Below are 17,442 nucleotides of genomic sequence, written 5' to 3' on the forward strand. Positions count from 1 at the left end.
TTATTAATTTATTTTTGTTTCTTTTTTTATTGAGTGGAGTTTGCCCCAATACACACACACACTATCTAAAACACACACACACACACACACACACACACACACACACACACACACACACACACACACACACACACACACACACACATCACCTGCTCTTTAACTATAGTTTAGCTTTTTCACTTGAACTTTACCTAAGGTTATTCACTGTAATTGGCCAATATCACCCACTAGTGGAGAAATCATGGTATCGCAGTTTTTAAGCGCAATTCTATCATTAACCACACGGTGGCAATGTTTAACCAAATATGATTCGACGAAAAATTACGAAAGGTACCGGACAAACCCGAAGCGAACCCCGGAAGCTCTGTTGTTACTGGTGGCTTTCAGCCCGTTGTTCAAACGATGTGTCGCTTGCTGCAGATCCAGCTGCTTTGAGGGTTAAGAGTTCAGCTGAAACGCTACGCCAGAATGTATTGAGACAGAGTTCCCAGGAAAATACATGACGAATATTAAGGTTTGTAATTTAGCTGTCACTCCAAAGGTTTTGTTTTCTCACTCGTCATTCGTATAGAGTGTTAGCATGCTAGCGGCGTTAGCTTATTTTAGTGGCTTGTTAGCAAGCGAGATTTACCAGCCATCCCGGTTGCATGTGAACTGTCAGGCTAGCGGTGCGTGCTGGCGTACGTGCGCGTGTGTCTGTCTGTGTGCGTGTGTCGAAGTGTTGAGTTTCTATCACGACCTCTGCAGGTATTGTAGATCTGAAGATCGACCCCAGTTGATGCTTTTAGCTGGCAGACAGATAGTCCGTGATACCTATACTAGTACGACGAGTTCCACTGATGGCGGAAGATCAATGAGAAAGTGGTTTGTGGTCTGATCAGTCATACCTCTAAACAATCTTTTTGAGTGACGAGACGCCTAAAGACCCCTGATGATGATGATGATGATGATGATGATGATGATGATGATAATAATAATAATAATAATAATAATAATAATAATAATAATAATAATGTATCTGGTCAAACTAGTTTAAAACCAGTAAAAAGTCATTTACATTTCAGTTTAGTTTCTTAAAGAGTAGTTCAAAGTGGTTTGTAAAGGTTTACATGGTTAGTTTTTTGTATCAACGTTGAGGAACTGGTCGTGTTTTTCCCCCCGTGTCTATTAATTTGTGTATTTGATTAGTATTACTATAGTTTGACCACATTGAGCTGATCCAAAGAAGGACTGATTGACCAACTCGGGGAAAAAAAATGTTACTGTTTATATTTGCAGTGTCACCTCATCACCATGACTTGCCTTAATTATGGGTGTGCCACCTGGAAGTAAAAAAACAGTTGTAAATATATATGGCACATACTCTCATTCTGCTATAAGGAAATTAAGCGATGTATAAACTGATCGACAGAAATGGTTTCTTCAATCTGTAATTATGGCCGGTCACAATAAATAAATAAATAAATAAAAATAATAACTTCAGTTCATTACACTCTGTGGAAACTGAACAAATATTTGTGTGCCTTTTGTCTTTTTCAGCCAGCAGTCCACATGTGTATTTCATCCTGAATGCTGGCCCAGGAGGTGCACACCACAGCATGCTGTTGTGAAGCTGGAACATATTAGGTATGTAACAAGAGCAAACAGAGGAAGGACCTTGTGCCACCAGTTTGTCGCTTATGCAAAACCTGGAGAAGTTGCATTCCACTTCTTGGTTTTGGCTGATGAAAAGCGACATTCAGATCAGCAGAGAATATTTGCTTGATCCACTTGCAAACTGGTTTAATTTATGGTATTTTCAATCGTTAATAGCGAATCTGACCTGCAATATTGATGGTGTATGTAAAATGTGACAGTGAGTTGTAATATAACTAAGTAAATCTTCTTTTATATATCTTCTTTTATTTATATATATATATATATATATATATATATATATATATATATATAATTTCCTTTCTTGTTTAGCGTGTTGGGGATATAACAAACCTCAGATTTTATTAGAGGGGATGAGTAACAAAAAAGAAATGGAAAGAGCAGGGGGAAATCTTTGGATCATGAACAAAAATTAAACTCAATAATTCAATCAGATAATGTCTGATTTTAACAGGATTAACTTTTTTAAATGGGCATTAACTGCTGCACGTGGATATCATGGTAGAGGAAGATGGAACCACGAGATGATATTGTCGACGTTTGCATCGTGATCTTGGTTTCTGTTTTGGTGGAACTGCTACATCCCTGTTGGCATGCGATGACTCAAGACTAGTGTGAGTCCCATAAAGTGATCTGAGCAGAATAGCGTTTGGGTGCTGTTTCTGGTTACAAAGATAGGAAAAGGAGGAGAGAGGACAGTTGGTGGCTGTTGTGTTGTGCCCTCTGACTGGGAAGGGCAGACAGCTGGACAAGCAGCAGCTGCTGCGGCTTAAATGGACCTCCTCTTTATTGACAATGGAAAAATCAATACTCCTTAAACTAGCAAGAGCATTTTTTGTCCTCTTTAGGATGGTGATTTTCCTTTTTGTTTGTTTTTATTTAGTTTAACAGTCTACTGGCAATGCTGTCTGTCTTCACCTGGCCTGTGGTCCTAATGGCATCAGCTTTGTGGATATTAAACTTCAGCATGACTTCTTAACATACAAATGCAATGTTGCCAGTGGTATTGGGAATATGCAATGAGTGAGTGAGTTATTCTTTTAGCAAGTGTAGCTGACTGCTGGTGATTGAGCAGCTTTTCCTCAGTATATTCATCAACTGGCACAAACTGTTTCTCCTGTCATTGTAATTAATTGAAGTGAAGCATGTATATGAGCTAGACAGTCGGTCACTATCAGTTTCTGGGCTGACTTTTTCAGTTCCTGTTATACCCATTATAACTGGGTGGGAAACATTAGCTCAGCTTTGCTATATGAAATATTGCAGTCTATCTATACGAAGGAAGTGCAAAATTCAGCGACACACACAGTCATCTCATAACTGAAGCTTTATTTGTGGTTTATTGTTTTTGTTCCATGCATCACATTCGGGTCGCTTGATAACAAACTTCCTTTGTTTTAAGATAGTTTTTATATATAAACAAGGTTTAACAACGTGGAGAATTTTATTAACGTAAGACATCCTGTATTTTGTTATTTTGCACAATATAGAAAAAAATGCACTGCTGTAGTTTATTTGGAGGGTTACAATATGCACAAAGTAGTTTCATTAGATTAGACCAGAGATGCTAAACTCATGTTACATCACGGGCCACGTACAGCTCTCTTTGATCTTATAGTGGGCCGCACCAGTGAAACTCTCCTTTTTGTCAGTGTAAAGAATAGGGCTGCCACGATTAGTCGACTAGTCACGATTACGTCGATTATCAAAATCGTCGACAACAAATTTAATAGTCGACGCGTCGTTTAAAGCCTTGTAAGATCCTGAAAGACGCAGGAATAAGTAGTAGGATTTAAGAGTGTAATAACGGACTGAAACAGAAAATGACAGCACTGCATGTACGAGAATGCCAGCTGCCGTTAAACCTCCAAGAAGAAGAAGCAGTTTCCGATATCGTAGCCGTGTCCAAATTCAGGAACCGCATCCTCTTGTGCCCGCATTTTAAGGCTGATTACGTTACAGCGACACGACAAAGGCTTTTCAAATTCGAAGACTTCTGCAAATGCAGCCGACAAATGTGTTCTACTTTTCCCCAGATTTGAAGGATGGGTCGGGCATATGGCCCAACCTATCCCAGAATTCATAGCACAGCTCAGCATATTCCTGTTTCCAACAATGGCGGCAGCTACTTAGTTTTAATATTACTCTTATTATTCTTTCTGGGTCACAAAATAAACTTTGAACATATTTTCAGGCGAGAATGGAGCTGTGTGAACTTCAATCATCTGTTCGGCTTATCAAGACACCACATATTTGTAAAAGCGCTCCGACATTTTCGGAGACATCTGTCACCCACCAGCTGGATAGCTAGCCGGGGGCAAGGCTCACTGGAGCCCGTGAGAACACCGGACTCCCGGCAAATCGTTTTCAAACCCCCCGCGGTCTTTCGCTACTCAGGTTAAACACGATATATAAGTCACATGTCCAATGGATGCATGATCTGATTAGTCGACTAATCGCAAAAATAATCAGTGACTAGTCGACTAGCAAAATAATCGTTTGTGGCAGCCCTAGTAAAGAACTTTAACTACACATTTAGTCCCTGATATATTTTAATGTGAAAAAGAAGATCTCAATATAAACCATACATACCAGTTTTTCCTCACAATGAAAAAATGCTGCTGTAGTAAATTAAATAAATCTATTTGGGATGATTAAATTGTAAGAAATAAGTGTGTAAAATGCCAAAAAAGTTCTGGTATCATATTGCCCAACCTACATTTTAATTATAACACGAGAGGATTTTGTTATTTGACAGAATGTCCTTTTTTATATAATCAGTTAATGAATTTTTTTTAAAATTCTGGAGCTACTGGAAAAAGAAACATACTTTTCTATAGTAGATGGCAAAAAACAAACTTTCTGTAATTTAATTTATTTATTTACTTTGATGTAGTATTAATGGTTATTAATGAGGTATTCAGGAGAAGAGCTACAAAAACTTATAAAATTACAGTTAAATGCCCCATATTTATGTCCTCCTTAATATTTTCCAAAGCTGCCAAGCTGGCCAGATTGGAGCCTTTGGCAGGCTGATTCTGGCCCTGGGCTTTATATTTGACACCCGTGGATTAGACACACAAGTTACGACACAATGTGTGTATAGGGACATGAGTGTGTTTTGAAATAATATATAAAACAGCACAGCACATTTACCTTTCTGAGTTCGTGTTCAAAGGTGTATATGTTCTTCTGTTGTGCCTGACACTTCTGATTAAAAAAAGGAAAAAGCTATTGTTCTTGAATGAAAGGAACATCAATTAACAAGAGTGGTTAAAAGTGGCAATTTTACCACTTCTGTGCTTGCACACTGAAAATTAGGATTTCTTTTCACAATTTGAACTTCAAAAACATCACTCCATCACAAACAGTGTGTCTCTGACAGGGCATGATAATCAGACAGGTATGTCGTTAAAGGTAACCTTTAAAAAAATACAAACTTATGGTAAACATTTGTTTTGTGCACTATATCTGTAGCTAAGATATGTTAAAGCAGAGACAGTTTGACCACTCTTACTATCTGAACCAGTTGTTTGCACAAGTTACATATTGCTAGCTTGCGTGACGTAATATTTTATCCATGTAGGATGTGTTTGGAAGAATTTGTGTGTTCTAGCACTTACTCTTGTGTAACAATATAGATAACTTCCCATATTATCAAAAGGGACAATCCACACAGACTGTGAAACATGCACTACTAAAGTGTCACCTTGCAACACAGATTTTACAGAACACCTCTATTATTTTGAACCAGTTACCGTGAAATCACTTTGGGGCTTGAACTGAACTCCCAAAGAGAAAGAGGATGTCTGTTTTCTGGCAGCCAGAAAGGCAGTTTTCAACACTGCAGGGTAAAAACCTCATACTGCAACTTCAGTGAAAGTCACTGTCATGGAAAGGTGTTGAAGGTGCAAGCACAAGCAAATATCACCAGGGTATTCCAAAGACAGTCTGATTAGAAATTCTGCACAAGACTGACTGCTTAGCTTTGCACCACCCTATCTCCTGTCTCATTTTATTTAAATGCTTACCTAAAGGAAGCAGCTAAAGCACCTCTACTATTCACCTTAAGTCAATTCTGTAGCGTGGTAATGAGGAAATAGTGTAAGATTGGTGAGGGTGGCAAGACCTTGTGCAAGGTTGTTCTTCTGGCTGAGTCTTATCACTTTAAGGGCCTTGAATATTTGTGTTTGGTTAGCAGGGGCGCATGTATTCTGTTGTGAAAACTGGACATTGTTTAAATTTTTTTATTCCTCTTGTTCCTTTAAAATGGGATCCGTTCTTTTATTTTAAGAGTTAACTCTTTTCATTTGTATTTCTCTGCTCCTCTGTATATAGGCACGTGAAGCAGACACTCATGTGCACTAAGGATGCATCAATCCCACAGTTTCCCGTCTCCATTTGGCTTTGGGCGTATGCCAATACTGAGTATACTGATCAGATAATAATGTTAAATTAATAATTGTATTCCTTGGAGTCATTCTTTCAGCAATTTATTTGCACTAGTCTCATAACAGCTCGGTGTAAGAGTCATTAGGCTACTGCATATTGGTATAATTTTCCAGATGTGCAAGTTTCTCCTTTCCCTGTTGTTCTTCTGTCTCAATGCAAGCGCACCTCCTCACTCGTGTGTTATGTGTGGAGTTGAGGTGATGAGTGAAAGGTACAAATAGTTGACGACATCATATAACCTTGCCACAAGTGAGACAAAGTTTGCCCCAGTTCCCCCCAGATTTGCTGTCATAGGGTGCTAGACCCTGGATGGATGGAATTGTTTTTCTTCTTCTTCTTCTCCTTCTTCCCGTTTGAGTGTTTGGTGGTTCAAGTGTTCCAGCAATGGTAGAAACACTAGATTTGACCTTAAAGTAAGGCTGTGTGATATTTGTTTTCTCTCTTTTTTTAAATACTACAGAATCTAAAAAGCTTTGTTATATTATTTTGTTTTGTCTTTTTTTTTTTTTAACACAAAGCCTACAAGCCAAAGGGAAAATAGGCCCACAAATTATTATTAGCCTTTATTTCTCCTGAACATGTAGCTCAGCTGCGGGATCAGTTTCCTAAAGGTACCAGAATAGCCATTGATTTATCCTGAAGCTGTGGAGATAGTTTCCCCAGCTGGTCCTGAATGTTCGCTTGCGACCTTGAGGAGTATGCCAATGAATCATGCTGAAAGGCTCAACAGGCCCTGAGCTTTGAGGGGGTTGAGTCCAGGGTTGAGCAACATTGATCATATACATACTTTGCCCCATTTGTGTCAGCTGGCATCAGACGTTTGTCCAAAACTTTGAATGTATAAAGTTGCCATAAACTATTAAGAAATGATTTGATTATGTGATTTCAAATTATTTTGGAAAGCACTCTGATCACTAGTTATAATCACTGCTGTCCTAAGGTTTAGTTGTCATTTTACAGATAATCATGACCTAAGAATAAGTACCTTACATTCTTGTTTGATGCTATTTGTAGAACTCTTAATTAACACACATTCCTCATTCTTTTCCCCAAACATTTTACTATTTGTCTCTTTGATGTACTGATTCTAGTTTAAACCGTATTTATTGATTGACTGCTATTACTTTTACTGCTACTAAGTTTGAATGTCTTTCCTCTCTCTAGGGCAGAATGCAGTCTTCAAACCACAGATTACGAGATATGGAGCAGCACCATCCGCTGCTGTCAGCAGGTGCAGATGTCGAGACAGGTAGCCTTGCAGCCGGAGTGATGGTTGGAGGTCCACATGTGGGTCACACAGCAGGAAACCGCACTCTGTGGTTTATTCAGGACAGCTGTGGTATGGTGTGTGCAACCATGACCTGGTTCCTGGTTCTGTACGCTGAATTTGTTGTGAACTTCGTCATGCTTTTGCCTGCCAAGAACTTCTGGTACTCGCTGTTGAATGGTGCTACCTTCAACTCACTGGCTGTGCTTGCGTTGGCCTCGCACCTGCGCACCATGCTGACTGACCCGGTAAGTATGTTTATTACAGTAAGGGTGGAGAAGGCAAAGGTCACTGAAAGTGTGAGAGTTTCAGTCTGATGGCAGTTATTTGTTTTTGCAAACAAACAACATTTACAAATATTAAATAGAACCTGGCTTATTGTTGTAATTTTGCAAGCTAAATTTTTGGTGCTTTAGCTATCAAATCATCTTAATGAAATAAAGATGTGTGGCATGATGCTCAGACTTTGTATAGTAGTCTTACTGCAGTAGATGTTTTGACAGTGAAGCTTACACCAAAAATCACTGACAGTGATACTTGGAGTCACTCACTGATGTAATCTGGGACACTAAGCTTAGGGGTAGTGTGTGAGTGGATGCTGTGCACGAAAGCAGCACAGTGCAGCCTTCTGAACTGAATTTCTGTCAGCTTGTTACTCTAATCTGTTAAGAGCATTTGAGGTTTTCAAAAAAAATGTTCAACTTTTAATTTGGTTTGCTACTGACTTTGCTTCTAATACTTGGCGAATAGTTTAAATACAGTGAAGTCATGTGTCGGGGGGATTGCACGTCTAATACTGTTAGTGCTGCTGTTGAAATGTCAACTGATTCTAACTCAAAGAAACTAAAATGTCTGGTGACAGCCCCACTGGTGCCTCCAGCCCAGTGGCCCTTCCTGAACAAATGCTTAATTGAAATCCACCAAGTAAAACACAGAAGTGTATGCTGTAGTGGAGAAACTGGAGTTTCAGCTGTACTTTCAAGGTCTTAAGGTCATCTGTGTATTTGAGTTTAAGTGTGCGTTACACACTGGGTGTTTCAGTCGACGTGCCAAAATGGTTTTGGGCAAGATACTGAACCCCGAGTTGGACCCAGTGCATTCATCAGAGTGTGAATATGTGTGTGAATGTTTGCGTGAGAGGGTGAGTCAGACATAGTGTATAGAAAAAGCTGTGAGTCCTCAAGTAGAATAGAAAAGTTGTGAATAAGAACCAATGCATCTGTTTGTGTCTCAGTTGGACTATTGCCATTTTGGGTTATTAAGATTAATTACTTGTATTACTTTGTACAAGTAGACATTTTGTTCCTTTTATTTATTTATTTTTTAAATTAAAGTATTTTTTCCCCTCTCACAGCCTAGAGACATTAGGAACAGTGGGTGAATTGCTGTATATGCTTGAATTCTCAATGACCCCAGCATAATGCATTTATGTGGATCTTTTTAATAAATAGCATGTTTCTTTTTCTGTCTGCCCTTTTCCTTAGGGTGCAGTTCCCAAGGGTAACGCAACAAAGGAATATATGGAGAGCTTGCAGTTGAAGCCTGGCGAGGTCATCTACAAGTGCCCAAAGTGCTGTAGCATCAAGCCTGAGAGGGCACACCACTGCAGGTCAGTCTAACACCATGCATACGCAGCAGGCAGAGCATGAGTAGCATGTAATGAGAACAGAAGCACATTCAGACTCTGTGACTTAGTAATACACAGGCTTGTTGTAGCAGGAAAAATGTTCCTTAAAAACATATTTTATGAAAGGACAAACAGAGTAGCTGATTACATTTGCATTAGCAGTCAGTTTGTCATGAATTAAACTCTCCTTTCTCCTGCCTGCAGTATTTGTAAACGATGCATCAGGAAGATGGATCATCACTGTCCCTGGGTCAATAACTGTGTGGGAGAAAAGAACCAGAGATTCTTTGTTCTTTTCACTGTAAGTACACAGTTGCAGTCGTGAGTTAATCTGTTTGTTAAAGTTACAAAGCAAGTAGAAATGCTCGTTTTACATATGAGAATACTGTTTTTAATCCTCTTAGAAAATTGCTTGTTTTCCACTCATTTTAAATTTAAATAAATACATAAATTATATTTTATTTGGTACTACATGGGAGATATTGCAAAAGTCTTCCCACTTGCTTCATTTCCATGATCAAATAAGCAGCTCAGCTCAGTAGAGATGCACCGCACAGCAGGAACATGCCGACATTAAATGTGCTTTCATGGCCATCTGTGACTCTCTTGACAGCATCAGCACTTCTTTCTGGTTTCGTGTGCTGACTGGAACTTTTTTGAGGGCAGAAACATAAAGCTGTCATATATGGTTGAGTGGCACAAGGTCATAGTTAACTTTCCTTTCAGATTGCCATAAAGGAGAAGTTATCTGTGGAAACACAGGTTCATCATTTAACCCTTTAAAGAACAGCATATCGTATTTGATACATGTGTTTTTGTGAGTTTTTGAGACCTCTACATCATCAGCGTGACTTTTTTTTTTAACCCTCAAAAAAGAATATAAATTGCATGACACATTTTTAATGACTAAATTGCAAAAAATATGGTTTATGTAGTAAATGTGATATAAATGAAAACTCATAAATATATATATGCAGATTAAAATTTCAAATATTTGTATTAGTGCTGTCAAAATTAACGCGTTAACACACATTAATCCGCCATCACGGTCAACGCGGTTAAAAATTTTAATGCAATTAACACATGTGGTAGAACCTGTGTTAAAAGATTGAAGAAAACTATTCAAATTCTCTTTGAATTTAAGTATAGATTATTTGTTTCTTCTGCATTTACTTCATTATATTGGATAAATGTCTGTTACAAGCTTAAATATAAAGTTGAAAAAATCAAGTAATCAGGATCAAGTATAATTACAGACAATTTTGAGATTAGTTATTTTTTTAATCTATTAACACCACTAATTTGTATATATTTTGTCTAAATTGTTAATGGCCTGCATTTGTATAGCGCTTTACTTAGTCCCTAAGGACCCCAAAGCGCTTTACACTACATTCAGTCATTCACCCATTCACACACACTGGTGATGGCAAGCTACATTGTAGCCACAGCTGCCCTGGGGCGCACTGACAGAGGCGAGGCTGCCGGACACTGGCGCCACTGGGCCCTCTGACCACCACCAGTAGGCAAACATGGGGTTAGTATCTTGCCCAAGGATATTTGGCATGCAGCTAGGAGGTAGCCTGGGATCGAACCACCGACCTTCTGATTAGTGGCAAGGTTCCACAAACACTCCATTATCAAAAAGTTAAAGATTTCTGGCAGTTCTTTCATGGTTCAGGTTTTAAAGGGTTAAAATAGAAAGTTGTTTTTGTTTTTAAGTCTAAATACTTAAACTTGTGAATAGAGCAGGGTGATATGACCAAAAATATTTATCACGATATACATTTGAAAATTTGCGATAATGATATAACTGACGATATAATTGACACTAGACAAAATACTTTACAACTGCACAACTTTATTAATGTAAAAAAAAACAAACATCAATGTGTTTTCACTTAAACAAGCAGCTGTTTTTTATGTGCATTAAAGTTATATAAAAATTTAACAGTGCAAATGCAAATTCCTTGCTGACAGTTTAACCAAAAGGCATTTCCAGTGGAAACTGGCCGACATATCCTCAGCATAACCATGTATAATATCCACAAAACTTAAAAAGAGGTTATACACACACAATACGGTAATATTATGTTGAAGCACAGTACGTATCACTCTGCGAGGCTCCTGCCTACGATAGCCGTAATGCTCCGACAATCCATCAAGCGGTAGCTTAGCAAAGTCGTATTAAAACGTTTGAAAGATTTTCGAGTGCTGTGTACCACATAAAATCGTTTCGAGGTCAGTAAACACAACCAGAATTCATACATAAGGCACACGGGATTATAAGGGGCTCTGTCGCTTTTCAGAAAAATCAAAGGATTGATTTTAAGTGTTCTGTATGTGCCAAAAAACACGGTAATAACAACGGCCCACTAGCATGCGCTACCAAAAATAGTGCTTTGTTGTGTATCTGACGGACGAAAGCCAAGCCAGTTCCACACCACTGAAGTCGCAGCATTTTTACAAACCAGTTCTGGTTCATCCGTTTCATTCATCGATCCGTTTTCGCTCTTCTCATTCTCCGTCGCCGCCATGCTTTTTCCGCCATGTGCGTATGAAAACAAAGACACTGCGCATGCGCGTTTTACCCATATTCTATCGCGATATTTCATTTTCTTATCGTTGCCCAACATTATACCGGTATCACCTTGAACAGTATGATCTGGCCCAGCTCTACTTGTGAATGTGAAATTTATAGTTTAAGGCTACATTACTCCAGTGAATGTCAGTAAACTTTTGGGTTGTGAGTGGTTTTGCTTACCTTCTTTGTTTTGTATATGTGACTTTTTTTGTTCTCTTCATCTCTCCATAGATGTACATAGCCTTGATTTCTGCCTATGCCCTCGGCCTCAGTGGCATGCACTTCTTCACATGTATTAAACTTCAGTGGAACGGTAAGGCTTCTCTAACGTAACTTTCAAAAACATGAACACATGATGTCAAAGACATGCAGTTTAAGGCAGAAATACAACTATTAGTACAAGTGGTTGAAACTCCTTAGAGACATGAAGAAAAGAAGCAGAGTACGGAAATGAAAGAGATTTTTATCCTGTTGTCAGAACAGCTGCTCTGCACAAGTCATTGAAGTTGTGCGGCAAAGCCATCATTGAGCTGTCATCCATCACTTCCCGCTCCCTTGTGGGTCTGTCTGTAAGAGTGAACCAGAAAATGAAGATAATATTTCATTCTTCAAATTCTAGCTTCTCGTCGTCTCTACAGGATAATACTCTGACCTCCCAAAAAAATACAGTCTGCCGTAGCAATTGTATTGTAGCAAAGGGACTATTTTAATGGTCTGCACTAGATTTTATCCAGTCACCTATGTGACTTTTAAACACCCAAAGGGAAGACATTTACCCTTTTAGAATCTGTCCTATTTTAAATGTATTGTTATTTGATTGGCATTTTATATTCTGTTTTACTCAGTTGTTCAGCGCACTCTGAAACCTCTAACTTTGTTCCTCTAACCAGAGTGCAGTGAGTTCTCTCCGGGGGTGTCTGTGCTGCTGCTTATCTTCCTGTGTCTCGAAGCCATCCTCTTCCTCACTTTCACAGCTGTAATGTTTGGTACGCAGATCCACTCCATCTGCAATGACGAGACGGTCAGTATCTACTGCGCCATGCAAGCTTTGTTCCTTTCAGCAGTGGAGGGATTAAATGTTCATGAATCGAAGAAAGAAGTCATAGACTAATTTTATCAAGTTGTTACGGTGTCATATTCCTGCCTCAGCAATGTCATCTCATTGGTAATCATGATCATTCGTTAATTTTAATCTGTAAAAGTCACAGGAAATTCACCTAAAAGTTGTGTACCGAGATAGCAGTGATATATTATTTATAAAATAATCAACTGAGACATTGTTCAGGCGTACATTAAATTTCTTTAGCTATAGTAGTATAATTAATATGCAATGACTTTTGTTCTAGTTCTCTGCATAAATGTTTGTGTTAGCATGCTAATGAGAAAGGAAATGGACAACTTATTGAGGATCTTTCCTTTCTGGTGGGCTCAAATGTGTTGCAGGAAATTGAACGTCTTAAAAACGAGAAACCCACTTGGGAGCGTCGCATGAGATGGGATGGCATGAAAGCTGTATTTGGGGGTTCGCCATCTTTGCTGTGGTGCAATCCGTTCACAGGCCTGCGTCTGCGGCGCCTAATGCTGTTGACCCACGGTCGCCGTGGTGGGTCTGAGTTTTCTGTCTGAGAAGACTGCAGACTGATGCAACTCACCGACACCTCACCGTGTCTGGTGTGGTGGAAAAAAAGGATTTCTTCTATGCCCTCTTCGACTGGAGCTACCATGAACCTCCGGCGGCGTCTTTCCTGAGTAGGTGACAAAACATTCTGCAGTAATGGGACCCAAGTGTATCACAATCACTACTGAGAGTCTGTGTTGTCTATCACATGCTGATGTGGATCCAACACATGTGATATTGCTTTGCACAAATCAGATGAACAACTGGATTTTTTTTTTGCAGGGTGGGCAAAATGAGGAGCTATGTGGTTTGTGTTGTTTGGTAACGCATGCAGTACGTAACTCAAGTGAGTCTTTTTATTCCCCACCATCCAAGATGCTGTTTGAACTCAACTAATGCACCTTGGGACACAACTTGAGTATGTTTTGTTTGCTGTGCACATGAGATTGGAGAAAAGTCTTTGAATGTTTTTTTTTTTTGAGGGATGGATCAACAACGTCTTTCATCATCACTGGAGCTACACAAGTGGGTCGAAATGGAAAGTGCTTGAATTATTTTTCTTTTGGCCCAGACAAGAGAACCACTGACAGGGGATTCACAGTCAAGGACATGCACTACTTGCATGACACTTGAGGAAAAAGCTTGGTTATGGAGCACAGTGGTCATTAGAGTTTGAACTGTGCTGCATGTATAAGGCTTCATTCAGCATCTTAGTCTGGAAATGAGGCTTTAATCATCTTAACAAGCTACCATGAACACAATGCTCATTCTTATCTAGGAGATGGCTTTTTCTATCTCTTCATCTCTGTTGTTTTTTGGGGGTTTTTTTGTTTTGGGTCCTCGGGATAAAGTTGTTTAGGTTACTCGAGCTAAAAGAAATTTATTGGTGAAGCTTTATCACCATGTGCACACCTCAGCAGATGACCATGACTCACAGGAGACGACTACTGCTAGTCTTCATTTGGACAAAACATTTTGTAATAATTGTGTATGTGTATCCATTTCCATCACTCCTACATGCTGATCAACATCTCCTTATCTCTGCAATCAGTTAAACAACAGGACAACTGATGGCTGTGCTTTCATGATGAAGTGAATTAGGCCGAAGACTAAATGTTACTAAGTTTGCGTTGTTTAATACTTTCATGTTTTGTTTTGTTTTTAACCTCTGTGTGGGAAATCAGAGGGAACTTCTGTGTAGTAGGAATTTTACTATATACAAAAGTTATCGGAAAAGTCTTCACAGCATTTTAAACCCTAAAAAAACAACGTTATAAGCCCTCAAGACAGAGCCGAGTCTCAGACATGGTCACTTTACATGCTCCTTGGCCACCGTGTGTAACAATGAGTTGAAAAGGAAGGTTTGAAACGTTAGCACAACCTCCTTTGGGTCATTGTTTTCACATTCTGATCGACTGTGCAAAGCTCCATTGTGAAGTCAGCTTGTAGATTTAAAAAGAGTGCTTTGCTGAAAAAGACTGAGGTACCAGGCTCACTATACGAGCTTTAATACGGTCTCGGGGAGCTCAGCAGAGGCTTGTGAGGCCTTTTTTCCTATTACTGCAAAAGTTTCAGGCATGTACCATCTAGTGGCAGGACAGCAGCAGACACTTTCCCAGTGTTATTAGAACACTTTGCCATGCCTTTGAAACATCAAATCAATTGAATTTTTGAGATTGAAAGATATTGTGATTTTTGAAAATGTCAATTTTGTGGCTGCCACTCTCCTAACTTCACTCTGCCTAACTAACGAGTTTGTTGGCACCGGATGAATGTGGCTTTTCGAATCTGCAGTTTACAGTCAAGTCCAGATGCACAGGCTGGTATTATCAAAGTATTGTCAAGTCTAGACTCTTAAAGTCTAATTTATTTGCTTGCTGAACAATATTACTGCTGTTTGTTTTCATCTGTGGTCGTTAAGAAAAGGAACTGTGCCCACTGTTTACAATAAATAATATCTGATGCTCTATGGCTGTAATGTTTTGAAAAACATGCTGTCATTAGAATGATATTTGACAGCACTGTCATCAGAAGGGTCACAGCACTGAAAGCTAATTAATATCAGGGGATTATTTTAATGCTGGCCTCATTTCTCATTTGTATTCTGCTGGATTTCATATATTTCCTATTTAAACATTGCTTTACTTTCACTATATATAGATCATAGAACATTCAACAAGTCCCTAACATGCTAAAAACTGAAAACTGTTAAAAGTTAAGCTTCATAGAAAGTAGAAAATGAAAATTTTTATAACTGAAAGAAGTTTAAAATTTGCCAGAAAATAATACTAAAATTCCCATTGTTTAGTTTTGCACGCATATATGTTGCTAATCATGCAGCAGCTGAATAAATGTGTTGCAGGAAATGTTGACGAGTCCAATAAACTATTATGTCATTAGATAAAAGGCAAATATCAAAAGAAATAACAGTTCTAATGCAGTGCTGAACTGTAAGTTGTAGTTGTTGTGGGTACAAAAACAAAAGTAATTGCAGATATTGCTGTGTCAAAGCATTTGAATTTGATTGGTATCATTTGGGCAAGATTGATATGGTCAAGTATTTGACAATAGGATGTCCTGCTCCATGACCGAACTCTTAAACTGTCTCATGTCTTTTTCATATTTGGTAACAGACTCGATGAATGCTGAAGGACTACACTGATAATCTCTGCTTTCTGCTGTATGACTTTAAAAAGCTACAATCACCACAGGAAGATGAATGTTGAACAACATGCAAAGATGCTTAAACCAATACAACACTATTCTGTCAATGCTTTTTTTTTTTTCTCCTCACAGTAGTTGGCAGTTGAAGCAGAGTCCTGCAGAATATAAAGGATAGAGAGAATTTTGTGTTGTGTCGTAATGGTTCTTAACAGGATGGGTGTTTGATCACAGATTTACCGTTAATATCACCATGAACAGTTGTGAAAGTTTTGTGTCCTACACTCCTGAGAGAATGTTTCTTCAAGAACAAAAGTCCTTCAGCTTTACAAGCAAAGTATAAAGGTTACTATTAACAATATATAAATGGAATGTTTTATTCAAGTTTTTTTAATGGTGTCATAATCTTATGATGTCTTATATTGTTAATGTCATACTTTTACATAATAAACTTGATTAATTTAAAGCTATACACTCGGATTAATTGCCTGTCATACTCATGCTCACGTGCTCCTGATTTGCTTAAAGCAGTTCAGCAAGTGTGAGGTTGGGCAGAATTTGGAGTGGATTTTGATTTTCATCATACATTATGGAGTATATGTATATTAAGTCATTTGTGATGCAGATGCAGTGTGCAAATCATCTTTCAGTTGCTTCCTTTAGGGGTTGCTCCGTCTCACCCTACCCCTCGTTTCCTCCTCTGTCACACGAACCCTCTGCATGGCCTTCATTATTACCTCCTTGAACCTTCTATGTGGTCTTCCTCGTTTCTTCCTGTCTGGCAGCTCTGGATTCAGCATCCTTTGTCCAATATATTCCACAATCCCTCCACTGTGCATGTCCAGAACATCTCAGACGTGCTTCTCTAACTTTGTCTCCTTCATGCTCAGCCTGAGCCATCCCTCTGATATATTAATTTCTTTTCCTGTGCATGCCAGTTACGATCAACAAAAACCTTAAAATCTCTAACTCTGCCACCTCCTGTCTTGTTGTTAGTGCCACCATCTCCAAACCATACACCATAGCTTCTAAAACCTTCCCTTTCGCTCTTCCTCCTTTCCTTCTGTCAGAAATAAATACTGCCACTTATTTCCATCCATCTGGTACTGCCTACACTGTACAAAAAGGTTGACCCCACGCACCATCACTAACTCTAGATCTACTAAGCAAATCAGCAGCAAAAAAATACACACTGTAATTACATAATTAAGCATTTAAAGTCTTCAAAGTTCAGTTGAGCTTCATTCAGAATCCCTCCCCAGAAACAGACATGCACAAAAATGTAAATGAGAGCAATTATTTCAATAGGGGAACACCAAACTTTTAGTATTGTTGTAATGCAAGTATTACAGCAACGTACAGGTGTGCTGAGTTGGCAGCGATGGAGCAAAATGCTTGCAAGGTACAAGTAATGCAGTAAAAAACATTTGAAAAGAACAGCGCTGATTCTTCCAGTCCGCTGGGTGGCAGCATAGTGCTATCCTGCTAGTGCAACGTCGGCTCAGAGAAGAAGCGCTTGTGTTTTGTAAGCTGAATTTTGACTTTCAGGCAGAACTCTTTTTAAAGTCTTAATTAAATTT

The 17,442-nt window shown here is 38.8% G+C and overlaps 1 protein-coding gene across 2 annotated transcripts; it reads left to right on the plus strand.

The window, feature by feature from the left end:
- The first annotated feature begins 361 nt into the window (after positions 1-361).
- Positions 362-16,334, plus strand: zdhhc7 (zDHHC palmitoyltransferase 7). 2 transcript variants are annotated; one of them, XR_190895.3, is made up of 9 exons: positions 362-514; positions 1,540-1,626; positions 7,273-7,623; positions 8,860-8,984; positions 9,207-9,303; positions 11,815-11,896; positions 12,474-12,604; positions 13,027-13,332; positions 13,484-16,334. XR_190895.3 is itself a non-coding variant. In XM_004539541.3 (8 exons), the coding sequence occupies exons 3-8, from the start codon at positions 7,279-7,281 to the stop codon at positions 13,207-13,209; spliced, it is 963 nt and encodes a 320-aa protein (XP_004539598.1). In that variant the 5' UTR covers positions 362-514; positions 1,540-1,626; positions 7,273-7,278; the 3' UTR covers positions 13,210-16,334. The 2 variants fall into 2 exon arrangements, 1 of the variants encoding a protein (XP_004539598.1); XM_004539541.3 differs by having other exon boundaries at positions 13,027-16,334.
- The last annotated feature ends 1,108 nt before the right edge of the window (positions 16,335-17,442 follow it).

Source organism: Maylandia zebra, linkage group LG1 (assembly GCF_041146795.1).
Source record: "Maylandia zebra isolate NMK-2024a linkage group LG1, Mzebra_GT3a, whole genome shotgun sequence".
Classification (NCBI taxonomy): domain Eukaryota; kingdom Metazoa; phylum Chordata; class Actinopteri; order Cichliformes; family Cichlidae; genus Maylandia; species Maylandia zebra.

What these genes read in the sequence shown, in the direction of transcription:
- zdhhc7 (XM_004539541.3), top strand. Translation starts at nt 7,279, where the DNA reads ATGCAGTCTTCAAACCACAGATTACGAGATATGGAGCAGCACCATCCG. An exon ending in GAGAGGGCACACCACTGCAG is followed by an intron (nt 8,985 to 9,206) that starts GTCAGTCTAACA and finishes TCCTGCCTGCAG; the next exon opens with TATTTGTAAACGATGCATCA. An exon ending in GATTCTTTGTTCTTTTCACT is followed by an intron (nt 9,304 to 11,814) that starts GTAAGTACACAG and finishes ATCTCTCCATAG; the next exon opens with ATGTACATAGCCTTGATTTC.